This window comes from Calidris pugnax, unplaced genomic scaffold (assembly GCF_001431845.1).
Source record: "Calidris pugnax isolate Ruff unplaced genomic scaffold, ASM143184v1 scaffold134, whole genome shotgun sequence".
Taxonomy (NCBI): Eukaryota; Metazoa; Chordata; class Aves; order Charadriiformes; family Scolopacidae; genus Calidris; species Calidris pugnax.
Genome location: NW_015090873.1, coordinates 1116824 through 1143866, shown reverse-complemented (window position 1 = coordinate 1143866; position 27043 = coordinate 1116824). Strand labels below are relative to the sequence as shown.

Below are 27043 nucleotides of genomic sequence, written 5' to 3'. Positions count from 1 at the left end.
ATGACCAAACGCAGAGACCTAGAGGAGAAGCTTGTAGAAGTGGCTGTGGGCTAAAATGTGAGCATTGCTATTGATGCCAGCAAGGTCCATCCCTTTGGGGTTTATCAGAAAGCTGGAGGAGCAAAGTGGAGAGGAGGGTGCTGGTTTTCAAGGAGCACTTGGTGCACAAGCGTGAAGGAATACCTCTACCGAGAGGGGAGCAGCACTGCTGGGGAAGCAGAGGAGCAAGGTGGACTTGCCACCATCCCAACAGTGTCCCCAGGGGTGGCCAAGGTCCATGCTCACTCCCCAGTCCTGTGGCAGCTCCAGGGTGGGAGCTGGTTGAGTTTTCCTCTGGAAGATGCCAGTCTTTTCCCTTGTGACGTGGTGGGTGCTGAGGTCTTGGCTGGGCAGGCTTTCTGATGACCTTCGTTAAATGGATGGAAAAGTGCTTTTTGTTGTAATTCATTCTCCCTTCTGTCCTTGCAGGATACAAAGGAGGAGGCCTCAGAGAAACCAAAGCCTGCTCCGACCGCAGAGAAATACGGCTGGATTAAGAAAAGCAGTGGAGGGCTCCTGGGATTGTGGAAGGATCGTTATGTCCAGCTACGGAAAACGCAGCTCGTGGTCTATGAGGATGAGGTATGGCCACAGCTAAGGATCTTGAATGAGGAGCAGGATTGGGCCGGCCCTTGGTGACACGTGTTCTTGTGTTTTTCACTCTTCCCTCCATCCCATTCCTTTCGAAAGGGCTTCTCCAGTTATCTCCAGGAAGGGTAAATGCTATAAAGAAGAGACAGAGACAGCAGCTGCATTTTTAGAGTATATTATGTACCATAAATATTTTAGCCAGTAAATATTTTGACAGTGTCACTGCCAAAAAAGAAATGGGGGCAGGACATCCTGTGAGAAGGCGAACAGAGCGAAGCTTTGGGCGGAAGCAGGATATGTGCTATGCGTTTTTTTGGCTTTTAAAGGATAAAACTGGTTTGTAGCAGCCTGACTTCCCACCTGCTGCTAGAGGGGACAGCAGGCGACCCTGCAGCTGTTTGGCACCCTTCAAGCAGCTCAAATTGTTGCTAGCCAGACTTTTCATGGTTTTGTTTAGCCAACGCTGGATGCAGGGTGAGGTTGTGAGCGCTCGTGTCCTCCTTAAGTAGGGACACAGTCTGGATTTGGCTCATCTTTTCCCTTTACTTGAGCCAGTACTGAGCAAAGGACCCCTGGGAGCCTTCTCCTGGACTTCCCTAGATAAATTGCGTGCCTTAAGTTCACGGCCTCGTTTAAGAGCTGTTTCCAATCAAATGAGAAATAGGAGCCAAGCCAAATCTGTCCTGCATCTTCATGCGAGAAGAATGGAGAGTGCAGGGCTGGTCCTGCTGGGCTGCAAAGGTGGCTCTTTCCTGAGCCAGGCCCTCAGTTCTTGGGCTTCTGCAAGAGCAGGGTTTGTCCCAAAAGTTAGAAATTCCAGCGTGGAGCATAAGTTACAACCCAGAGAGGTTTGAGATTAGGGAAGGGTAAACCTGCTGGTTTATGGTGGCTAGAGTTTGTGGGTGCACCGTGATGGAGGAGCGTTTCTCACCACATGGTCTGCACAAGGACCACGTGCCTGTGTGGTGTGGGACACAGGGGGATCTGGGTCATTTGTGGGCATCAGGATGATATAAACCCCAAATCCTGTAAAGCTTCTGTGTGGTGTGTCAAGGGAAGAAGAATGGGGAAATGTTTCAGCAGCTGTTTTTGCTGTGATGATTTCAGGAACAACAGGACTGACAAACGAGGTTGGTTCTCTTTTTTTTAAAAAAACATACTATTGCCTAATAAGATTTGTGATAAACAGTTTAGGTTAAAGGGTATTACCTCTTCCCATACACTGAATCCTCCTGCTCTCGCCGAATCGCAGAGCTTTCCGGAGGCGTTTGTTCTTAGTTTTGAAATGAGGAGTCAGTGTCAGGTGATGAGGAGCTTGGAAGGCAGACAAAGTGGTGGGGCTTTCTCTTACCCAGGGAGATGCAGCCTGGTCCCGCACACCCTTGACTCTGCAGATTGCTGCCTGGTGCTTCAGACACTTGTTGACTCCAGCTGAAGCTTCAGGAACTCACATATTCAAAATCTATAAACATGACGTAGGTTTTTGGGTTTTTTTTTAAAGGGCATGCCTTTAAAAACAAGATATATGGAGGCTCTCGTTACCACAAGGGAGAAGGAGGCTTTTAAAGTAAGATTAATTTTCACAGACGTTCAGAAGAAGGAAAAATCCCAATCATTTAAAGGGTTATTTTATTATCTCAACAAGGAAAATGGCATTTGTAACAACCAGGCATAATGTTTTCTGGTAGCCTGCGGATTGTGGTAACATCCTGTAATAAATTGCGTCTGTAAGCTACAGTAGCTACAAGGTCCCATTATTGTAAATAAGGGATCATGTTAATATCTATAGGCTATTAAACCGGCTTACAGCGAAGTCAAATGTCTTAGGAGAGGAAATTGCTACAAAATTATCTGGTAGCACAATAGGATAGCATGTGGTTGTGCAGACTTTCTACAGGGGAACTAAAGGAAATGGCAATTTTCTGCACTCAGGAGGGGTCCTGTTGCCACAGAATTGAGGCAGTTCATGTTTATTACTGTATTTATCTTCCTGTAACGTGAGTTAGGGCAGTGTTGCTGTCTCCATCTTACAATTGGGGAACTGAGTTTTTGAGACGAGAAGGGCTTTGCCCAATGTCAAAGGAGGGTCTCTGGTGCAGCGTGCTGTGGTGGCTTTTATTTCAGAGCTCTACCTGCCATTTTCCCCACTGGACCTTCTCCACATCCCTGACCCTGGAGCCAGGCAGAGCATCCTGGACCATCCTCAGGCTGAAAGAGTTTTAAATGGGATTGTTTGGTGCTTTCTGAGTTGGAGCCCTGGAAAAAGAAAGGAGATAAAGCCTCAGGCAACAGAAATACAAGCATCTTTCTGTGTGTATCCTAAGTTTGACCTACATGGGTTAAATGGGAAGGAGGTCAGCTTCCATGTGGGAGGGCAGGTCTAGAGGCTGAGCGTTTCAACTGATCTAGACCCATCAGATTTCCAGGAACTGAGGGAGTGACTTGGGAGGCTTTGTGTTTTTATCAGTCCCTCATGTGCTGGAGCCCTTCGCAAGGAGGCGTTAAGCCTTTCAGCAGTTGTTTCATATGCAGGCCAGCTCGTTTCTGTGATTGCAAGATCCTGGCTGCACTTGCAGCTGAGGTCTGTGCGTGCAAAACAAGAGCAGAGGGGGCTGGCCAAGGCAGGAGGCAGGCAATAAGGCTGTACCCTGTCACCGGAAAGTACAGTCTGAGCAGAACACAAATACTGTATTTATCATCGTCAGTAGCAATCTCCTGGAATGCACTCCTAGCCTGCCCTGGGAGTGTGCTTCCCATATGGCATCTGTTGGTCAGGCTCTGGGTTTGGTTTAAAGTTGAGCTACCTCCAGAAGGCAAATGGCAAATGGCTATTGTATTACCTGGAGCAGATTGTGTGTGGGTGGGTGTGTGGGTGGTGGTGGGGAAGTCATCCCACCGGGCTTCGGGTTTCTCTCAGCGGATGTGAAATGATGGGAGATGGATTTCTTGTTGTCTGCTGTGCCTCCATCTGCAGCACCCCACATCTGTACCCTCACATAAGCTAAGAACCAAGCAGGCAGGTTATTATTTTCTAAGGGGGCTTCTCGTTGGCTTGTCTCTGCATATTCTTGCCAGAATAAAAATTAAGTCCTCTGCTTAATTAAGCTCTCTGCAAAACTACAGAGAGCGTCTGAAGGAGAGGGAATCCTATGCAGAGAGACTACACAGATCAGTATCATCACTCCACAGATTAGAGAGCATCAGTCTTGGGTTTGGGTGGAATCCTATGCAGAGAGACTACACAGATCAATGTCATCACTCCACGGATTAGAGAGCATCAGTCTTGAGTTTGGGTTTTTTTCCCCCTAAACAGTGCAGCTAGTGGTTAAAGTTGTGGTTTTTTGCTGTTTTGGGATTTTTTTAAAGCATGTTATTTGACAGGGGAAAAAAACCTACCAAAAAATCTTCTAGACTCCACTCAGTATTTAACAGTTGTGCAGTAACATCTGCGTTTTGCCCCTGGTAAAGTGATAGTGTATACCCCAAAGTGATTTATTAAAACGTTTTGAGATCATCAGAAAGAGAAGTAAATGATTATTTCAGGCAGTCTAGACCTTGTACAGTGAATGGAGGGTTGCAGCCCATGAATGTGTGTAAGCGAAGAGGTCTTTGCTGGAAATTTTACCTTCATATAAATAAAAATTTCAGAGGGTCTTGCTTTCCCCTTCTTGTCAACTTTTCATTAAGGAAGTTGTTTGTCAAGTGTGATTCTTTGGTTAAAGTCATGCATTAATATGTTTAGGTGTTTAGTTTCTTCTTAAGGGCCAAGCTTCCAGACACACACACGTTTAAGTTGCAGCATCTACTCCATGAATTGGTTTTCTGCGTTAAATCATGGATGTAGGGGCTTCTGTACCAGGTTTTTAAACATCTTATTGATTGTCCCTCACAGCAAGCACAAAAGGAATTTGAAAAACAAGCCCTAAAAAGTGTAGAGGAAAAGAGAAAGGTGGCCTGAAGGGAATTCCCTGCCTTGGTTGGCAGCAAATGCAACGCTGTGGGACAGCCCTGTGAGCTGTGTGCCACAGGACCACCGAGTGAGAACTCAAGCTTTGTGTCTCGGGGTGATGTAAAAGGATTGCTTTGATTTCTTTGGGACACTAGAGACAGGAGGGTGTCCAGAACGTGTGCCTGAGACCCATGCGTTGGGGCAGGACTCTGGAAGCGACCTTGTCTCTGTGTGATGCTGAGTATCCTCCAGGTCCCAGGAGGTTGAAGGGACCTGAAGAGCTACGACAGGGTCGGGCCCTTCTGTCTTGATCTTAGCAGTGCAGGACAAACATAAAGGATCTCTTTGTGACCCAGGTAGGCTCGTAGAGAGGGGATGGCCACTTGCCAAGGGTAAAACAGAGACAAAAGCCCCATTCTGGCGCTCCCTGAACTTGGATGCTTTTCCTTTGCCTCAGACATGGAGTTTTCTCATTTCTCTGGCTGCTTTCTCCCCCACCTTCCCTGAAGAGGATAACTTACTTGAGCAGTTCAGGTCTCTTAGATGAAGGAGCCGTAGCTTGCATAGTCAAGCCAGTTTCCCTGGAAGGCAGGGTCCTACATGTCCTCACTGCCCTTGTTCCCTGTCCCCAAAGCCACCCCAGGGAGGAGAGGGGCAGCTGGAAGGCAAGAGGTGGTCACAGCAAAACCACAGCTCTTCACCCTGACAAGTCCTTCTTGTCCCCCAACTTGGTCCTCTGCTCTTCTTGGGAAGTGGAGTAGAGCTTGCATGGGATCAGAGGGAAGGTTCCCCTCCAAGAGGCTGGAAGGATGGTGTGGACAAGGAGGGTGACGTGGAGGGGGGGCAGAGCTGCTCTCGAGAGCTGGCAGAATGGGATGGAGTCTTCGTGCTGGTCTCTGGTCACAGTCCTGCTAAGCCACCTACATCCTGAGCCCAGCAAACCTCCAGGTTGGAGCTGGTAACCGCCCCGGCCGTGCGGCAGGGCTGGGATGTGGGCGGTCATCCACTGAAGGCCGGGATGAGATCACCCATCCCTGAGGCATGTATTCCTGACCTCACCCTTCTCTGTCGCTTGTTGGTCGCTGAGGGGTTATTATTTCCATCCCTGTTCTTTCGCAGTGACATTGTGATACCAGGATTGCAGCAGGAGCCTTGTGCCTTCGCAGGGCTCCGTAACGTCAGCAGGATTTTATCTGCTGGGTTTTAAGTTTGGGCAGGATTAATCTCCTCCTCCTAGTAAACATTTTCCCAGTTCTCCGGTCACGTTCACCTACTCAGTGTTAAATGAAATAAACAGTCGTGTCATTAAAATAATAAACCTAAATTAGATCCAGACGTCCCTCGGTGGCTCCGAATTTGCTCTGCGTACCGGCATCGGCTCTGCCGGGCCCCCAACCCCAGATAGGAGGGTTTAGAAAACCTAAACACAGCCTGAGCTCTGCACAGCGACTTAAATGTCAAGTGGTAAAGGGAGGAAATTCCCCGCAGCCCACTTCCCTCTGAACTCTCCATTCCCTGCCTCCAGCCACACAGCAGCTTCCTGGCTACGACATGTTTCCTCATCCCACACCCCTTTTCCCGCTACGGGAATTGCTAAATACAAACTCCGAGGGGTACGGAGCCCTGAGCTGGGGATGGTCATGGCCAGCAGTTTTAATTTAGGATGGTAATAAGTTCATGAGGAGTGCTGACTGTAGCACTTTACCAGCAAGAACTGCCCTGTGATTCTCCCTGCTTATTTGTGTAATAGTTAGGAAAAGGCAGCTTGGGTCTTCTACTGAGATGTGAAGAATATTATCTGCCCAGCATCACACTGCGATTCCTATTAGGGCCGGCGCTCCACAGCTGAACTGAGCCACGCACCCCCTGTGGAATTTTAGTTATGTTACTGGGAGAAATGAGCCAAGATCGCGGCCGGCGCTCATCAGTGGAGATACACCAGAGATATTCCTTCCTGAGACGCTGGCCCTGGCAGTTTTGCTGGACTGTATTTCCAACCCGAAGCATTTTGACAGCTCAGAGCGTGGCTGCGAGAGGAGCATGTCCCAGTTGCACGTGGCTCATGCTGACCTTGCTGAGGCTTGGCACAACAGCAGGGCTCATCTCTTATCTCTGTTCTGCCTTGGGCTTCCGGGGGGGCTGCTTGGACCATCGTGATGCTTGCGCTGTCTTCCCTGTGAAAAAGCAGAATAAAATCTCCTGCGTTCGTTGTGGGGAGGAGGCAGTGTCGCCAAGCTAAAGGGAAGCTTGAGGAACGCTCTGAGATCATGCCAGGAAGGTTTATAAAAGTGCATCATGTAATTCCTCCTTCCTATGGAAGGACTGACAGCACGTTCTCAGCCTGTGGCTGGGGCAGGATGATGGGCAAAGACCTTCCCACCTTCCTTCTGCCTGAAGATCCCTAGATGAAGCCAACAGAGATGGTAGAAGCTGGTGTTACCGTCCACAACGTGTTATTTGCTCAGCCACTGTGGACCACTAGCCACAAACTGGCCTGTAGCTTAAAGGCTAGGGTGTTTTCTCAGTGAGATGGCAGCCTGATTTATGGGGGCTTGCTGTCTACGTGCTGGTTATTTTTAAGGCAGAAGAGCTTTTAGACAGATGCAATGGGAAGACATGCAGAGTTTGATGGTATATGATTGATTTCAATGCCTCCTATTCATAATAATGTTTCATTCTCTCTCTGCAGGATGAACAGAAATGCATAGAAACAGTGGAACTGGAGAGTTATGACAAGTGCCAGGAACTGCGTGCACTACTCAAAAAGAAAAACCGTTTCATTTTAATCCGCTCCCCCGGTAAGAAGGTAGGATTGCCTTTCTCATCACCCTCAAGTTGCAGACTCCAAAATGAGTTCCCAGGCAGCTGCACCTGCAGCTGATGAAAAGCTCTTTGGCAGCTGGGAGAAATGACCTATAGCTGGGGATGGTCCACAGCGTGTAAGGAGGAGCGCTGCTGTCTCGTAGACTTTCTTCTTACGGGGAAAAGATCTTCCTGCCACTCAACTCTTCCTCTTCATATTTTTCCTGCCTTATCATTTTCTTTCTTCCAGTTGTCCCTGAGCAGTGGAGAATGACCCTTCCCTGTGGTTGCCCCATGTGTTCTGGGCGAGGAAGTTTCCCTGTCCCAGCTGTAAATGCTGTAGCTTTGCTCAAGTTCCAGTGAAATCAGTGATACCGATCCATGTTCTGAGACATTCCTGGAGCTGTTGGTCTGAGAAACTCCAGTGCAAAGTTACTTGCAGCCAAACAGGCCCTAGGAGAAAAGATTTATTTTACAGAATTCATAAAACTCTACATCTTTAGCATCCTGCACAGCATCTGGTTAGATCCAGAACCTAACAACCAGGCTGGTGTTGCAGAGAAGTTACACAGCCATCTCAGCACTGACAAGGATACACTTGACTTACTTCCTATGTAGGTTTGTCATCGCTACACATCTTTGGAGGTTCTCCTCAGTTCTTACTTAGATACTATCCATTTCAGCATCTTTATGGGCTAGGATGCTTCTGTTGTTGCTCTGAGGCATTGCACTTTGACTTGCAGTCTACTTTAAATGCAATTTTACTGGCATCAGATATCTTATTAAATCTCCCCATGCCAATCTGAGAGGTTGTGAGGGTCAAAACATACTCATTTCCATCAGAATGTGAACAGGCAAAAATATCAACTTGCCTGCGTTCCCTCATCTCCACTTTGTTTAAATAAATGGAGATTGTTTAGTCATTGTTGCTTATTCTTTCACTCCGGTCACTTAGTGTTTACTCATATAATAAGACCCCAGCTAAGTTCAGAGCATCATTTTGCTAAACTTCATTCAAAACAACAAAACAAGGACTGTCCCGCCCCAAAACACTTGCATGGATCAGGGAGGGGGGGGAGAGAGAAGGTGAATGCTGTTTGTTTTGCAAGTAGGTGCAATCCCTGTTGGGAAGAAAAGTGATATTAAGCACCACACACCAAAGTGCTGGTACCCTGGACATTTGTACCCTGGGCTAGTGAGCTCCTGCTCAGCTCTGGATCCCAGAGCAGAGAGTTTCTCTGGTTCGAGTGAAGGTTTAGCGTTTGTTTTGTAACTTGATTAATCAGAAATAATGTCAATTTTAGTTTGAAAGTGGCTAATCCTGGCAGTGTGTTTTCTAGAGCACAGCTTGGTAACTACAAGTGCACACCTACTCCCAGGGAGAAGAATAAAAGCCAGTGGGCTCAGAGATGGGCAGCAAAGCAGGAATTATTATTATTATTATCTTAGAGAAAAGTGTGTAAAAGTCGCATATGACTTTGCACTGCTGCATGAATCAACAAGAGGGGTGAGACCTGCTCCTAAACCTTTCATTTCTTGCTAGAAGGAAGATGTGCCCAAACTCTGCCCCAAAAGGGTAACTTCATCCTTTCGGCATGCTGGCAAGTTTACAGCTCGCCTGTTTTTCATGCCACTGATTAAATAGAGACCTAGATAGAGGCTACTTTTTATAAGGCTCCTTTGGTGAAAGGAAGGGCTTTTATAAATGAAAAGTTCCCTGTTTGTAGCTCCCCTCCCACCCTCCTTTTGGCTGGGAATCTGGTGAGGGTGTTGACACACAACATACTTTGGCAGATGTTAGAACAGGCTTCAATTAGGAGGCCAACGTACACAACTGTCCTTCTTCTGTTTTTGACATTGCAGCTGTGGCCATAGATATCAGCTAAACATTTTCCATTTGGGAGGCTTGCTGCCATCCACCGTTTAAAATCACCCTGTGGACTGCCTTGCCAAGCCCTGCCAGATCTTGCTGGGATTTGGGTTTTTTTTTTGTCCCCTCTCTCCTGAACACCATGCTGAGGAATGCAGAAAGCTGGTGAAGTTTGTGGGACTTAGGAATGAGCCAGGAAAGGCCACTGCTTTTTCAGCGCACAAATAGGAGTTTCCCTGTTGAAAACAGAGAGCCCAGTTTAGCTGCAGGGGAATCCCGGTTTAAATCTTGGATGGGATATTCTTGAAGAGCAGAGGACGTGAATCAGTCAGTTAAAACTCCTCTGCAGCTAGAGTTGCACCCAAATAAATAAGTTGATTTGCTAAACACTGGTCTTTGATGGATGTACTGCAGATTCTGCTTACCCTCTTCACAAGGATGATGTTTTTATTAAGCTGTGACAATATGAGCACGTCACATGCCTGCACTGGTGTGGAGCTGAAACAAAGTGCTGCTGCAAGTGTGCAAAAGACCCCTTCTGCTTAGACATCTCAAATGCTTCATTCCACCCGCAGCAATTAAATGAAAACTGTTGGATGCAGAGAGCTGAGCTTGTAGGAAGGTGCAGCAGATTTGGCCTGGAGACCTTAAAACATACTCACGATGCAAAAGGCATGATGCTTGGTGTAAACTGCCTAGAGACTACAGGGATTGGCAAAAAGTCTGGTATTCAGCAGGTCTGAAAGCCTTTGGCTGCAGGGAAGTCTTAAGAAGGTAGCAAGGGAAAAAGTCCATGAGTAAGCACTACAGCTCCCTACGAGTCCTTTCCTAGCATGGCCAGGCACAAACTCCTCACCTGCAGTCAGGGGTGGAAACTTCCGTTGCTTATTTTTCTCTTCGTTGACTTTGGAGGCACCTGCAGCTGCCTTCACCATTGGCCCAGCCTGGAAGCTGTTAGTAGGTCACAGCGAGGCATGTTTGCCCTGTGCACAGAGGAGTCTGCTCCTGGGGTCTGCCAGTTTGGCAGAGATGCTGCTGCCTTATTCCCAGGGATGAGGTAGCTCTTGATTCAGCTGCAGAAAACCACAAGAATCCCCTCACTGACAGTCCCTTGGCTTCCACTATTCCCTCCATGATCTAAGTTGACAAAATCATTTAGAAGACGACAGGAGATGACCTCACATTTGGCAGATAGACTCTGGTGCACTCTTGGTAGTTTAAGATGTTACTGACCCATCTCTGCCCTGGCTTCTGCTTGAGGTGACAACCCTGTACCAAAAGTCAGAGATCCAGAGAGGGTCATGCAAAACACTTGAGGTGACAACCCTGTACCAAAAGTCAGCACGAGGGCAGACATTCCTGCACCTAAACCAGCAGTTCACAAGCAGTTCACAATCCAGTTTTGCCCAGTCCCACTGAACTGAAGCCAACACCAGGCTTTGTACTGAAACAGCTGAGAAGCAAGCACAGGTTTCTGTTGCCCACCTCTGCTGTGGATCAACAGCATCCAGCAGAATTGCTCAGCAAAGAGCCAGTGTCAGTAAAGGTCTTGGACTGCAGCTATACAGTTCTCCAGAACTTGTTAAATGTTCAATATCTGAAGGGTGCCTATAGAAGAGCTGGGGAGGGACTCTTTGCCAGGAAGGGTAACGATAGGACAAGGGGAAACGGTTTTAAATTGGAAGAAAAAAGATTCAGATTAGATATCAGGAAGAAATTTTTTACTCTGAGGGTGGTGAGACACTGGAACAGGTTGCCCAGGGAAGCTGTGGATGCCCCATCCCTGGAGGGGTTCAAGGCCAGGCTGGATGTGGCCTTGAGCAACCTGGTCTGGTGGGAGGTGTCCCTGCCCATGGCAGGGGGGTTGGAACTAGATGATCTTTGAGGTCCCTTCCAACCCAAACCATTTTATGATTCTATGATTCTATGATTCTCCAGATGCCTGTTAAATCATTTAGTGCAGGTACAACAGAACGACCCCGAGAACACTTCTCTTTCCTGGAAAGCAGGGTCAGCATAGCCCTGAGACTGTCACTGCTTGAAGAGACTGATGTCTCTGAGGAGACGTGGAGCAGTCGGGGACGCTGTGCTCGCTGCCATCAGGGACAGTGATCCCGTGTGGGAGCTTCTTGCTGCATGACACCAGGCAGTGACTCAGGGGGAGCTGACAGGCCGCGCTGTGCTCCGAGTGAACTGACAGTAAATGGCGTGGTCTGTGTTCCTGGCTCACAGCGGTCACTGTCACATTAGGTTTAGCCATGACAGCTTTTCCTGGCACACCCGCCTGTTGTTTATGGCATGAGTCAGTCTCAGCTGGCTTAGCAAAGGAGGAGAGCAAATCTGCTGCCCTGCCTGCTGCCCTCTTATCTTTGGTGTCACTAATTCTCTGCCTTAAATTGCTGCTGGAGAATGGAGCCTGCTTAGCGTTTCGTGGGGAGTACCCATCCTCAAGTGCATCCTCTGATATCTGTGAATAGAATCACAGAATTGTCTAGGTTGGGAGGGATACTCAAAGGAGGAAAAATACAGACAAGATAAATCCATTTGTTCCTTGTTTGTAGAGGACCTGGGGGTCTCAGACTAGTGTAGAGAGCCCCAGTCAGGGGGAGGCAGGGCTGAGACCTCCTCCAGCTCCTTCTTGCCTCTCCTCTGCAGCCGCCTGCTTTGCAGGGAGCTTCCCCCAGGCTTTGGGTTCACCTCCTCTCCCCAGATGAATGCAGACAGACAAGGGACTGCAAGGCAACAAAGAGACTCTGATATCCCCAGCACCGGCCTCAGAGCCCCAGCAGTCTGACTCTTCCTTGGTATCCGTGGGTATGGTTCTAAAAAAGGAGGAAAAAAAACCTTTCCAAACAAAGATAACTGGGCATACTGGGAGGAACCTGCTGAGAGCCTCGAGGCTGTCCCTCTGTGGCACAGCCCCAGGGACTTGTGCAAGCAGGGAGCAGGGCTGCAGTGGCATTGCCCACACTGCCCCATGGCAGGGAATGGTGTTCCACGGAGGGCTCTTTCTGCTGATGCCTTGGGAGCATCTTTCCACGAGTCCCCCCCCCATCTGTGGGGTCTGCTTTCAGTGGCCGCAGCGGTAGGTCGGCATCACACCATGTGGCAGAGGGTTGCATGCCAGAGGGACATCTCAGCTTCTCATTAAGGACAAAATCATCCCCCCGAGGCTTCGCTCTGCCCTGCTGGAGGGAGGGTTGCTGACACCAGCGCTTAGTCACAGTCTGGGAGGCTTTATCTGGGGGCTGACAATGAGGCACAGAAAGTAGCACTGGAAGAGGAAGCTTGAAGCCAGGCAGGAATCCCTCCCTTGAACAACATGTACGGAGATTTCTAAACCCTGGTGCAGGCTGCCAGGTCTTTGCCAGGCAGTGCAGCAGCTCAGCTGCTCACAAGTAGAGCTTTCTCGTAAGCTTTTTTATAATCATCACAAAGCTTTGGGGCATAATCGTTTCTAAACAAAAAAAAAAAAAAAAGTTTTTAAGCACACAGAAAACCAGGCCTTCTTCGACTAAAACAAAATCTGGCTGTCACTCTGTTTTGGAGCCTTGCCTTCCCTTGGGTTCCCTGGTTAGTGTGGCCCTTCTGCACCCCAGACAAAGGGCTCTTTTTCCTGAGGGCTGTGGTTCAGGCCCCAGCCTCTCCTCTGAGCTCTCACGAAGACATGTGGTCCCGTCACCTTATGTGCAGACTAATCGAATAAATAATCTTTTCCCCAAATTGCTTCTTAACTCCCTGCTTGCCCGTGCTGGTTGTGAGGGTCTGGCACTTTGTCACTGTGACGTGCAGATGTAAAACCATGGCACTGAAGCAAGGAATAAATGCAGAAGGGAAGGGCAGTCAGTTTCTAGCTGAACAGCAGGAGTGGGTATAAGGAGATCAGGCTTTAGTTCTGCAGAATTTCTGATGGTACCTTCAGGAGTTGCTGAGACTCAGAACAGTGGGTGCTCTGTTGTGCCATAAACAAAACGGGGAGCTGCTAAGAGTGTTTGTCAGCCACCATTAGCTTTGTCACCCTCATTTTATGTAGTCCCTGTTTTATAGAGACACTGCTGTGATTTCAGAATGCGGGGCCTCATTTACAAAAAGACTGAGACTACAACTGCTCTTGAAGGCAATGGGTAGGTGCAGAATACCTATAGGAGGTTAAATACCCCAAAAACCTATTCCAAATGAGACCCTGCTAGTATGGGTTTTGGATGACCCTCTCTGGATCTCACCTCCCCACCTGTAAGAGGCGGATGATTTCAGTTGCTCTGAAAAGTATTTTGTGAAGCCCCCAGATACTGTAGTGATAAGCAGCAAAGAAAAGACCATCGGGGGAATCAGTAATTCTGTTTTCAGGGCAGGGCTTGACCTGAGTGCAATCAATAAGACATACTGACCCATGAGGATAAAACACGAAAGGATAGCTCAGTAAGAAGTGCTGCCCCTGTCACTAGGGACAGTGCTAGGAGGAACATGCCCAGCAGACTGAGTTAGGACTGCCCTGGCAATGTTGGGCTTGTCTAATTTTTAAGTGCTTGGTTTTGCAACTTTGGTGATGTTCTTTAGCACAAGAGTATTTCTGTGTGCCTGTGCAGTGCAGATTAGGGCACCACATGGAGCTATTTGGATCCAGGCAGTCTGCCATATAGCCAGCTGTAATGTGAAGAGGATGTTTCTCTCCCCTGAAGTGGACACTGGGGCAAAGCTACATAACACTGGTGAGGTGCTCAGAGAACACAGCACTGAAATAAATAACACCCTACCTATTGTTCCTGCTGTGGTCAAGAAGAGATTAGATACTCTGAGCAAAGCCATGGGGCTGTCCTGGAAGAAGGGAGAGCTTGCTGGCTGGAGGACAGGCCATACAACCACCCTCCCTTCCATTCTTTTTTGTGTCCCATGCTTCTTGCCGGCTTCCTCTTGTATGGCTGACTCTTCCCTTCTTCTTAGGACAGCTAGTCAAACCCCACAGAGCGTGTGTCTGTAGCACTCACTGCTATATTTCTTCATTTGCAAACAGAAAAGGATATGGTTAATTTTCTTCACTTACGTTGGCCTTATTCCTCATCACGTCCGTGCTCAGCTGAATCAGGGTTGGTGCAGCCAAGGTCAGAGCCCCAGATTCCTGTATCAGTTCTGTTCTGCCGAGCCACAGGAACAGGGAAGCAGGCAGAGCCTGCTGCACGCAGCCTTCCCATTGCTTGCAGCCTGGGGGGGGAAGTGGGAGAAAGTACTTTATTTCATCTGAACCAGCATAAAATTACTTGGACTTGCAATCTGAGTCTCTACACACAGTGTGACCATTGGCTGTACCGCTCGCTGCTGCTCGAAGGGCTATTCCGAGCCTTTTGCAGAAGGAAGAAACTCTTACTTTCTTACTACTTCAGTTGCTAGTTGTGAAAATAAAACAACAGCACCAATCTGTTCAGCTTAACAAAATTCCTCTTCATGGGAGCTACGAAGTGAAGCACTTGCCAAAGTGCAAAGGAATCTGTAGTTTAAACACAGGCTGGAACTGGATGTTGTATAGAAAGAGAAGTGATACACAGAGAGCAGGCAGCTACCTCTCTGTTCCTGGCAAGGAATGTGTAGGCAAAAAAAAAAAATTGTCTCTCTGCTCTTGCAGGTTCATGATATCAAGTTTCAAGCTCCAACTTTGGAAGAAAAAGAATCGTGGATAAAAGCTCTTAATGAAGGGATCAATAGAGGCAAAAACAAAGTATTTGATGAGGTAAGAGGAACGGTTTTCAAAGTCCTGTATTTCTGTGTCAGTTCTCAGCCACTGCTTTTTCAGCTAAAAGCAGCCCTTGCCCGACCCCCCGTGCTGTCCTTTCTGCACGTTGGGCATGGTGGAAGGAGAGAGAAAGCCCGTTTGCAGCTGGTATGTGAGGCAGCCCGGGTTGTATCCCTGCAGGCTGGGAGCTTTTAGCCACTTCAGTTCCCAGCCCAAGAAGGCAGACTGTGGAGAGAGCTGTTTGCACCATCCTACGTCCTGCTGCTTTTCCCATTCTTCTGGCTGGGGTTGGATGCAGGGAGGCAGGGGCAGCTGGGTGAGCAGACGGTGTGTCAGGGGGATGGTCTGTGCTGCTAAGAGCTAACATCTCATCAGGAGGCCCAGGGGACACAAGAACTCACTGAAACCCATGGGAGATGGGCTGGTGGCTTCATTGGGTTTGGGATTAGTAAATGCAGGGGGGGGTCCCTCTCCTGATGGAGAAGCAGCCACAGTGTTGAGTTCTGTAGAGCTTGGGCTGCAGCCTGGAGAGACCCCTCTTCCCCACGCTGCCGTGATCCTCAGCACTCAAAAGAGCCTGGAAATGGAGGTATTTGGTTAGGACATAGCCCAGTCTTCAAGACTGGAAAAATCTGAAGTGACTCAGTCCATCAGCTATTCTGCTTGCAGTCTGGAGAGAAGTCTGGTGGAAAGTTACTCCATGGCCCCGGCCAAACCTGCCTGTCCCTCAGCTGGCCCCAGCACACCTGTGCTCCCAAATTCTCCCAAGCATGATAATTGCACATCCCCAGAGCCTGACTAACCTTGCCCCACTCCCTCTTACTTTGTAACTCAGCCCTGAACTAAACCAAAGGAGCGGTATCTATTCTGCAGTTGTTTCAGTAACTGAAAGGAAGTGCACAAAACCACCATCACGGGAATGACTCAAGAAGAAATCGGCGGAGTAACGAGGGGACGAAGCAATCAGCAAGATCTATTAAGCAAAGGAAACCAAAGCAATGAGTAAAAGTTTTGAGAAAAGGCCTAAACGCTGCAGATACGGTGCTAGAAGTGCAAAAATGAGGGCTTGGGCTGTGCTTTTATTCAGCAGAGGGCAAAAGCAGGAGGAGAGGCTGGAACATGCTGCTTTTTTGCTAAGGCCAATGGCTCTCGGTGTCAGGTTTTTGGTGGGAGTGGGGTGTAGTGGTTCCTCCAGCCCTTGGACAAAGTGGGAAGCAGCACATGGAATTAAAGGGACTAGCTGGGACCAGCAGCAGCCTGGGAAGATAAAACCCAGCAGCAGAGAGGTGAGCAGCCAGGTCTGCTCTTGTGTTTCAGCGAGTGGGAGGTATGATGTCCTACAAAGCTGCTCAGCCCTTGCTGGAGCCACCCCACGTTGGCTTGGAGTTTCCTGGAGTGGCACAGAATGTGGCTCTCCGGTGGGCAGAGAGCTTTGCACACCTCCTTGGCAGCACAGCAAGGTGGGATCTTGGGTCACCTCCCTGCCCTGGAGCCTGGGGTTGTACTCCTTAGGAGGATCCAGGAGCCAGCCTCTAATTCTCCTTCATTCCAGCAAGGATCAGACCTCAGATTTAAAGTGTTTCCACACAGGCTAGGCACGAGCTAACGGGTCAAGCCCTCAGCTGGCTTGGATTAGTTGTTCTCTGCTGAAAGAGCTGTAAAACCACTCTGCCATAGCAGCCAAGGATTGGGACCTATTTTTCCCTTTAAATCCCGGTGGGATCTTGGGTCACCTCCCTGCCCTGGGGTCTGGGGTTATCCTCCTTAGGAGGATCCAGGAGCCAGCCTCTAATTCTCCTTCATTCCAGTAAGGATCAGACCTCAGATTTAAAGTGTTTCCACACAGGCTAGGCACGAGCTAACGGGTCAAGCCCTCAGCTGGCTTGGATTAGTTGTTCTCTGCTGAAAGAGCTGTAAAACCACTCTGCCATAGCAGCCAAGGATTGGGACCTATTTTTCCCTTTAAATCCCTTTTACACCCTCTCCAGCTTTCCTATTGTGCAAATTTGTGGCCAGCAAAGCAAAGACACCCTGATGGTTCACCGTCCCCAGTCACTGGTGCTGCCCTTCTGTGTGGAGCAGACTCCAGCCCTCGTCCATCACAGCGTGGGTGGTGGGAAGTCACAGAGAAATACCTGCCAGGGGGCTGGGACCTCCCTCCCCAAGTGTGGGAGGCAGCGGATTTCTCATCTGATTCCAGGAAATACATTTGTTAATTCAGCTAGAGTTGCAATTAATCCAGGTCACTGCTCACACCTTCCCTTCAGCATCCTGCGGTCATTAGAGCTGTAGAAGGGAAGGTCTGTAACGAAGCGCTGCTGATGCAGTTCACAGTCAGGTCACGGTTATTAATGAGCTTTCACCTCTAAGATGGCAACAGCAATTTCAGGGCTGTGCTCTGCCACATGCAGGAGCTGCTCCAAGCCCGGGCTGCAGCGAGGACAACAAAGCTGCCTTGTGTCCTTCCTTCCCTCCCTGCCCCTTAGGTGGAGGGAAGGTTAGTGATTGCAAAGCTCCGAGGGCTGCACGCTTTGCTCTGGAGTGTCTTTTAAACACAACGCTGTATAGGACAGATACCTTAAATATCCATCAGGCAGGGCTTTGCAGGCAGGCTGTAACTAAGGTCTGAAGCAAAGACTGTAGTGGTGAAATAGTCAAACTCTTCCTGAATCCAGCTGCTGCATCCCTTCATGTGTGACCATAATCTTGAGAAATTAACGGCCCTCTTCCTTTTTTCCTCCCCTCCTTTTCTTCCTTTTAAAGGTGAAAGTAGACGAGAGCCTTTCCTTGGACCACGTAACTCGGGACAGAGTGAAAATGACCCAGGGACGCCGGCCACCCACAAGAAGTCACCTAAAGGAGGTAAGAGCACCCACCCAGGGGTGAGCCATCTCCCCAAGAGGTGCTCCTTCCACTTAGGTACAAAACCCCAGGGAAAACCCCAGGTACAGACACCCCAGAGAAAGCTGACAAGGGAAACAGCTTCCTCTGGGAAGGATGGCACCAGCACCTCTCTAACACACCCCCAGGCTCCCACAGATCTGTGGTTGCTGCGACATTATTACGATATATTTAGCTTTCCGTAACTCACGAGCTGCTTCACCGTCTGGTGAGAGCCATTATAGTTTCACTTTAATCACAAGAGACCGAAGCTCCTGTATTTATTTTGTAAGAAGTGATGATTTTTGTAGCCATAGTGGTCTAAAGGTGGAAGAACTGAACGGTGTACGGGGAGAAGCTGTATTTTTTATTAAGCTAACTGGAAAAAGCAGACAAGCTTTCAAGCTTACAAGCCCTCCCTTAGGTCTGAACCAGAATACATTATTCTCCCAGGCAGTTTTATGGACTGGGCTGTCTACCCTTAACTGATTTTCTGGATCTGTCACTTCAAAAAGGGAAAAAAAAAGAAAAAAAAGAAAAAACACCACAAAATAAACCTGCAGTTCATTTCCATGGGAGAGTTTCTTACTAATGTTTGATTCCAGTGATTTATGAAAATGTTGCCACGGACAGATTGATATTTTAGCAGAGCATTAATCTCAACCAAGGAAGGTTTTTAAATCAAACCTTCTTTCTTCAGGCTTCCAAGTCTCTGACTTACGGGTCTGCACTGCATTCAGTGACCCTCGTGCAGAAAATGAGATGCCCCAAGACTTTTTACTTTGCATAAAAGCGGAGGGAGAATGTCTCTTCCAGAGAAATGCATGGGAATGAATCATAGATTCCCATCCACTCCTCCAGAAAACCGCAGAAGAAAACATGACAAAAGTCACAGCAGTAATGAAGTGTGGATTCTCCATTGCCTAATATGGGTTCAGGAAGGGTAGGAAGCCCTTCCCTAGGCAGGATTGCTCTTCTTTACTCAGCTCACTAAATTCACAAGGTACCTCTGAGGTTAATACCTGTAAGACCTCTCACCTACAGTCAAATTCAGGGGAAATTATTATTTTCCTCTTCTGTTACTGTACTATTAAACTATCTTTATCGCAACCCATGAGGTATTTTTCTTTCCCCTGTTTTACTCCCTCTTCTCTCAACCCTACTCGAGGTGGGGGGAGCTGGGGAGTGAGCAAACAGCTGGGGTTAAACCACGACACTGGGTTACAAATTCAGAAGCAGAAATGAGGGGAAAGGGAGGGGATAAAGCCTGCAGAAAGATACGTATCACGGCTCCTGGCTGCAGTATCCCAAAGGACATGGGATGGACGATGATTTTCAATCACAAAGCAGGCCAGTAAGGACAGGTCAGAGCCAAACTGCCAGGATGCAGCTCGCCTCCCTCTCTCTGACGGGCTGCAAAGGCAAAGAGAGACTTTAATTAAACTCCCTGCACTGCAGGAGTGTGGCCCTGGCTGCAGCTACGCCTTCGTGTGGTTTTGGGTTCCCTCACACAGGAACTGTCACCGCATTTCTCCCTCTGGGCCACTGTGCTTACACGCTGCAATGTCTTTGCTAAGTCCATCCTTTTTAGGAAACCCCCCTACTAGAGTGATTTGCAAACAGCCTGTGGTTTGAAGGAGGTTTAACCAGCTGAGGCTTGGTCCCAGTACGATCGAGATGGCATCAGGTTGGAGAAGCAAGCAGAAGGCAATGGCATTACAATAGTACCCCCAGCCAAGTGATCTAAAGATCAGCTTATTTTATATATTTAAGTAAAAATATGACAGTCCCAAAAGCAGAAGGCAGGCGTGCTTTGGGTAGGCATTCTGTAAATGAAGGGGGCAGAGGGATCCAGCCACCACAGGATAAAGAATTAAAATATGGCAGAACTGACCGCTTAGCACTGACAGGAAAACCAAGAAATAAGGTTATTGTGGAAGAGGCTTTGAGACCTTCTTCTCAAAGGAAGTAGTAAAATAAGTTCTGTGCTTTCGTCCTAATTCGTGACTGCTTATGGTTATTGGCTTTGATGGTCTCGTGCAAGTCGCTGCACGATCGGGCAGAAAATAACTCGAGCAAAATGCTCGTGACATTCACAGAACGTGTTGTTCTGGGGAAGAAGTGGGGTGACACAGGGGGGTAGAAATGCTTCACTCTGTGCATTCAAGATTTGCTGCAGTGTTCATGACTTGACCCGACTTTCTTCTTTGTTGGGTGAAATGTTTGGTTTTTGTGATTATCATGGCTCATTAAATTTTAGCATAGCAGATCACACTGGGTTTCACTTATTAGATTAACACCAGTAGCGCTGGCTGCTGCTGTTAGAGGGTAGCACAGGGTGATGCTGTATGGAAGAAGCACAAGCTCCATAGATTGCTCTTGAGTTATAAAAAACTGCTCTTAAGAGCATCTCTTTTGTTATCAGTCAGATTCTTCTTGCAGTTTTCACAGATGTAGGTATAAATGAGGTGGACATGTGAAGCAGTAACCCCTCGCTTGCCGTGCCGGTTGGGAGGGTCTTGCACTTTAACTTGAAGTTAAAGGGTGGAGCACGGGATGGACAATGGGAGAGATATTGAAAAAGTTCTCTCTTGTCTTTCAGGCTGCCAAGTCTACATCAGATGGCATCCTGCGACTAGATCTGGATATAGTAGACAATGGACCACCAAACTTCGATTCCACTATCAGTGAAAGTGACAATGCACCACCTCCGAAAGAAACTCCGAAGCCACCTATGCCACCTACAAAACCCACTGGTACAAAAGAAAACCAAGATGCAGAGAACAATGTTCCTGCCCAGGAACATAAAACCCCTCTCTCTCCTCCGTTGCCTCCAGATAAGAAGCTTAAGGAAGGCATAGCATCAAAGGACAATGTAAATGCCAAGGAAGAGGACTCTGTAAGTCCAGAGGAGAATGTGGAAGGATCCCAAGCACCAAGTGAGGAGAACAAAGAGAACCTCATTGAGGTTGGCCACAAGGGCACAGCAAAAGCCCCAGTTCCTCTTCCTAGGAGCATGCCAGACAAGCTGAAAGTTGCTTGGGACCAACCAGTCCTAGAGCCTAAAACCACAGAAGACTTGAAATCATCAGGAGACAGTAGCAAAGACAACCTTGCTGAGATTGCTGCTGCTGATGTTACAAAGCCTCCTAAGGTTCCTCCTAAGATTCTGTCAGAAAAAATGCTAGCCACAATGAACTCCAGCCATGATGATGTGGAAGCTGAGGTTTCAGAAGACCTGGAGTCTGACGGCTCCAAGCCCCCGGTGAATGGGATCTCAGCCAGCGAGGTGGCAGAGTCCCCATCCCCAACAGTTGAAACTGAAGAAGGAAATGGGAGAACCTCTGCTGAGAAGGAACAGCAAACTTCAGCAGAAGAGACAGAGACTTCCTTAGCTACAGAAATGGGCCAGGAGAGTGTAAAAGCACCTGTTGATAAGAAAGAGTCTGTAGAAAGCACTTCAGGTATCAAACTTCGCAGTTCTTCTCTGGGAGACTTGCTGTCTGATTCCAAAAATACACAGAGAGCATGTCCAAGCCAAGGTTTCCCCGTGGATTCCCATCACTGCTTAGCTAAAATGGAGGAGAAAGTTACTAGTGAAAGGGAAAAGGCAGAAAAACTTCTGCAGAAGGTTTTACGGGAAGGGTTGGAACAGGCCCAGGAGGGGAACGGACCCCCAGTGATGGCAGAGACATTGCTCAACGAGGCAGTAGAACAACTTCGGCAAGCTACGCAAGTTTTGCAAGAAATTAAAGGTCTTGGAGAACTGAAAAAAGAAGCATCACAGAAACAGAAAGACAAGCAAAAGGATCTAGTGACTCTTTATAGGAGAAGTGCTCCCTGACGTCCTGTTCAAAGAGACTTCTTTCTGAAAATTAAAGCTAAACATTTGCCATTTATGATTTGTACCATTGCTAGGCCAGTGTTTAAAAGGTGGTGTTTTGCTGTGCACACACCATGTTCATGGGACAGAATCGAGCTTTCAGTTATAGCATCTTTCTCTCTTTCTTCATGCTGTACATACCAGTCTGGTTCTAATCCTCTTAGCACAGCAGAAGGTTACAGGACATTGAACAGTTTAAAAAATGTGAATGTTCTTTAAGGACTCTGTCCAAAGTCCTTTCAATGGATCAGGCCTTAGAAATTACTGGTAATGAAACCAAGCCAGATTTTTGAAAGGAACAGAATGGCCATTCTAGCAAAGGCCCCTGAATATCTGTATTTACAGACAAGCAGATACCAGATTACACTGGCACCTATCTGGTTTTCCCAGTTAAATCATTTAAGGATAAATGTAGTCAGTGTTTGTTCACTTGCTGGCAAGGTTTCCCAGACCACCTGGCCCAGTGACATCTAGGAATGTAAAGATAAATGTTTTAATCTTCTCCAAAGATACACATAAAACCGCATTGACAGTTAAAAAGTGACCTCACACAGAGGCAAACAAAACTGGCCAACTCCTGACTACAAGTAGTGTCCTCAGATCTGGAGCAGCTGTATGAAGGCCCTTCTTCTGAGCCCAGCTCTGCAGGGCTTTAGGTGTGCTCACTGCTTAGGTGACCGCAAGTCTCAATGCATCATTGCCAGGCAAGTATTAATTATTCCTATTTCATTAATAGGGAAATTGAGGCAAAGAGCTTACACTTGGTCTTTGAAGGAGTGTCTTCTAGCAGCACAATACGTTGATTATTGAGGACCGTACCTATCTGGTAACTCTGAATCCTGTCATCATCGTTGGGAACAATTAGCCAGGTGTTTGGAGAACCTGTTTCCAGGAGATCCCCAGGAGCTTCCTTGGAGAGCTATCATTAAGAAGCTTTAGGGATGTGTGTTCCCTTAGCTGTAAGGTCATTCTCTGTGTTGTCTTGGGATGCTAACTGACAGGAGCACACACGTCTCAGGAAGCGGGTCTGGATGAGATTCCTATTTACCAGGTCTCTCCCTGCTGTGTCCTCACTGGCCTGGGAGCCATGATTTTGGCAGAGATGTCTGGAATTGGAGCACGTGGAGGGAAAGGCATTTTGCACGCACAATTTTGGGGCTGGTCCCAGTGGCTTATGTACATTAAAATAAAAATGCATCGCTGTAGAAGGCTCTGAGGAAGGCATTGCAGAAGGCTCCGGCGCAATTCCCACAGAAATGCATCGCTGTAGAAGGCTCTGAGGAAGACATTGCAAGAAGGCTCCGGCACAATTCCCACATCTTCCCTGCCCACCTGCTGAAAGCAACCACAGCTCCCGTGGTTGTTAGTGATTACAGCTGTCATCAAATCATATCTTTGCACTGCTGCTGTATAACAGCCCCTGAACCTGAGCTGGGTCCCCTCCCCTCTTCTCTACAGTTGCTCTGAGGATAATCGTACGACAGCCCAAAGGGCTTCTCCTTTGCTTAAGCCAGACTCTGGAAGAAAAGGGTCAGCTTCCAGTCTGGTTTTAAGGAGTGACATGCTACCTAAGCTTTTTTCTCGTTTGTCAGCACCACATTCTTAGCTCATCCACTTTTCTTTTTTCCTTCTGTTCTTTCTTTTATAATTTCCCAGGTTCCACCAGGCTGCAATGGGCTGCAAACACCCTCCATAGCAGCAGCCCAGTAAAGCTTCATCTGAGCCTCTTCTTAGGCTTGGCAGTGGGCACTTCAGGTCTGAGCACTGAAATGTTGGCTTTGGGCTTCTAAATATTCTGTTTTTCACCACCCAGAGGCCAATAAACCAGGTAGTGCCTAGAACTGATGGCTTCTGCCTCTTTTGATCAAACCAGCCTTGGTTTCAGTGGTCTGTCCCCCTTTCAAGACAGCCCTAGACATCGCATGGGAATTCACTTGTTATTCTCTCACGTGGAAAGTCCTACACAATCAAACACTCAGGGCTCAGGTGCCAAAAAGCCTTGCTTTGAGATAAAAAATTTTCCTACGTCCTAAGCCCACTCCCAGGCACGCAGCCTGGAGCGAACTCTGGATTTGTGTCATTTGCTGCTGTAGAGTCAATGTGAACCATGGGTCTTACTCGCCTTTCCAGATGTTACTTAGGACAAGGGCTAATAATACAGATAATATTCAGTGCCTATCTGCTATCTAAATGTATTTTTCTGCATGTGCACTTTCGTTTACCGAACACTGTGTGGTATGAATGTGAGCTGTCAGAACCTGATGTGCACTGGAAGTTGAGGGACATCAGCTTCAGAGAGCGGGCAGGCTTTTGTGAGATGCAGTTCTGTAACAACAGATAAATTAGATAGGGGGGAAAAAAAAAACCAGTTCACACTAACAGGAATGTACACAAACCAGGGCAGACTCTGGGTACAGGTTCATATCCCAAAGCTGAAGCCAGTCTTAAACTTCAGGATGGGCAAATCAAAGCCTGGAACTGAAAACCCAGGAGAATGGAAACAGTTTCTGGGATAGCTCAGTCCCCTAATTTATATAGAAATGCTTTTGCTCTCACAGGTGTTTTCTTGTGGCGGTGTGTTCTGTGGATACCCATCTGGCAAAGCGCTGATGAAAATACCCAGACATTCCTAATCTGTTACAGCCAAACCTACAGGATGTGCTTATATTTACTGTACATTTTTATGTTATACTGAATATTCTCATGAATAAATGTCTGACATTTTACTGAGTACCCATCAGTAGGGATCTTAACGGATAAAACCCCCTGTATCTGTTAAGAAATGGGCAAGTTAAATCATTTTACAAGCTACAGCTAATTACTGTATTTGCTGTACTAACAGAACTTACTAGGTTTGTATTATGTCTTGTAAATAGGTATAACTTAAGTGGAATCTCCATAGCACCCAGTAACTCTACTGCTGAAAACGCTATGTTAGAGACTCTTTGGTTTTAACTATTTTTTCTAATAGGGTTAGAAGTTTCATCCTAAAAAGTCTAGCCCAGCCGTAAGCCCGATTCTCCTGAACTTTTACAGGAAACAACGCATCATGTTCCTTCTGCAGTTTTCTTCCCACTTGTTCTTCTCATTCTGGCCACAAGCCAGGCCCTGTCTAGGGCTGGAGAGTGGGTTCTCCTGCGACTGTTTTCTAAGGTGTTTTTACATGCTTCTCTGAAAATGGCAGTGCTGCTCAGAGTCAGAGAGGGGATCCTGGTCTGCTCTGACCTCATACGGCAACTCCCATCTTCAGCGTACATCCTGCCACCATGCACTTTCTTTTTTGTTTTTTGGTTTTTTTTTTAAGATCTCCCTTTAAACTTACGTTTAAACGTATATCTGATTTCTGGCTGCACTAAGGCTGGGTTTTTTTGTGCCTGAAAACCCCCTGGGCATGGAGCGCTGGGGTGTGAGTCTGTGTTTTGGGCCGTGCCACCAGGTTACATGGCTGTGACAGGAAGGAAGTGAGTTTGCAAGCAAGCAAATGTGGATGACTATCTGAAAAGCAGCTGCTGCAGCCCATGGAAAGGCAGCACTTTTTGTCTCCTGCTTGTAAAGAGCTTTGAGATTTGGCAATAAAACCCCTTTTTAAATATGAGCTGTTTAAGAGCCATTTGTCCTGAATAGGAGGAAAGAAGAGCCACCAGGAGCGGGACGTTCAGGCTGGGCTGTGGAGGAGGGTGCGTTGCACGGGCTGTGGTCAGGCTGGGTTAGATGCTGTGCTAACCACAAGCCTGGAGGAAGAAGAAATGCTGGGGGCTGTGGCTGGCACAGAGCTGGAGCTCCTGCTGTCCACAGAGCAGTTCCAGAGTCAGCCCTCCCTGCCAGCTCAGCTGCCCTGGCCAAAAAAGCACAGCCAAGGCCAGGATCTGCTCCTGCTCCCTCTGGAAAGCAGCAGGAAGCATCCTCACTGCTGGAGACCTCACAAAGTGCAGTCTCCAGAGTAGCAGAGAGCCACAGCTTCATTCCTCTGCCCAGATGCCAGTAAGCTACAGGAAGATAAGCAGCTGGTATCATAGGGACTGTTTCCCTTCTACGAAAATTGGGTTGAAACTGGTCAGTAGGTTCAGAAGTTATGAGGAAGCAGGGAAAAGAGTGCAAGTACGTGCACCGTCCTATTGCACAAGCTTGGCTTCATTTGGGTTAAAAAATGGGCTTAGCAAACCCTCTGACCCCTTGCTGGGAAAGGGGCTGTTCCTCAAAGGAATCTCCAAGACACAGGGTTGGTTCCTACAGATACACTTTAGAGCAAGGCAGCCTCTTCCTCTCACACTAAGAAAACAGAAAACCCATCACATTTTGGCCTTACATTTTTGTCAGTAAGGAAGGGAAGTGTCTAGCACTATGTGAAACTTGATTAAAACACCCATAAATGCCAACATACATGGTATTGGCACATGAACCATTTGCCTGACTGCTTTTAATTCAATGGGTAGCCATGGAGTACAGGTTTGAAGAAACAGTGTTAGCATGTAATCTGAAATAGAAAATGCAGGTCCTCATTTTCATCCAGTGATCCTGCAGAACTCAGTAACTTGCAACTGAAAAGGAGCAGGAAGAGCTCTTCCAGTCCCAGGGTTCCAAAGGATTTACTAAAGCATTGGCTCGTCTACTCGGATGACTAATTATTCTTGCTATTAAAAAATATGTGGTTTATCTTAAATATGAGTCATCCACAGTAAAGCTCTCCAAGATTTCCCTTTTCCAGCTTAAGAGTTAGAAAAATTGCAGGCACAGAAGATATCCACTGTGTTTAGAGAACGGAGATCCCTGTTTTGTTACACTATGCAAGTGCACATACTTCAGAAAGCCAGTGCTTAATTTATTCCAGGAAATTTAGTCTCTGTGTTCTTCTAGCACCTTACTTTGCGGCTAAGCAACCCATAATATTCCTGTGACAACCACAGGTTTACCCTTCACATCTCCTGCTGTGAAGCCTTAGTCCCCTCTGCCTCAGCCACCCCAGCTCAGCTGTGAAACACAACAAAGGAGGAAACAGTGAAGGAATCCTACCTTAGAGCATCTTTACTGGAGATGATAGGGAAAGCACATGTATCCACACCTAGAGAGGAAAAAAAAAAGAAGAAAACTTCTGTGAAATATTGCAATATCCCATTTGTAAGAAGTTACTACAGGAGGGCTGTCAACAGGTTATCATATCCACTAGGTAAAGGGAAAAAAAACAAATTTGGGTTAATTCGCATCAAAAAAGATTGAAATCTTCTATTTAGAAAAGTCTTCCAGGCCCGGGGTGAATGTATTTTAGAATGGGATCCGCAGGTGGACCTACATCACTGGGATTTCTTA

General features: G+C 47.5%; 1 protein-coding gene across 1 annotated transcript; it reads left to right on the top strand.

Annotated features, from left to right (window-relative positions):
* On the top strand, nucleotides 1-22947 carry PLEKHO2 (pleckstrin homology domain containing O2). Its single transcript, XM_014946091.1, has 6 exons — nucleotides 1-29; nucleotides 429-621; nucleotides 7269-7385; nucleotides 14869-14973; nucleotides 17740-17838; nucleotides 20459-22947. The coding sequence occupies exons 1-6, from the start codon at nucleotides 1-3 to the stop codon at nucleotides 21698-21700; spliced, it is 1785 nt and encodes a 594-aa protein (XP_014801577.1). The 3' UTR covers nucleotides 21701-22947.
* Nucleotides 22948-27043: the final 4096 nt, after the last annotated feature.

What these genes read in the sequence shown, in the direction of transcription:
- PLEKHO2 (XM_014946091.1), top strand. Translation starts at nt 1, where the DNA reads ATGACCAAACGCAGAGACCTAGAGGAGAA. An exon ending in TCCGCTCCCCCGGTAAGAAG is followed by an intron (nt 7,386 to 14,868) that starts GTAGGATTGCCT and finishes CTGCTCTTGCAG; the next exon opens with GTTCATGATATCAAGTTTCA. An exon ending in AAAACAAAGTATTTGATGAG is followed by an intron (nt 14,974 to 17,739) that starts GTAAGAGGAACG and finishes TTCCTTTTAAAG; the next exon opens with GTGAAAGTAGACGAGAGCCT.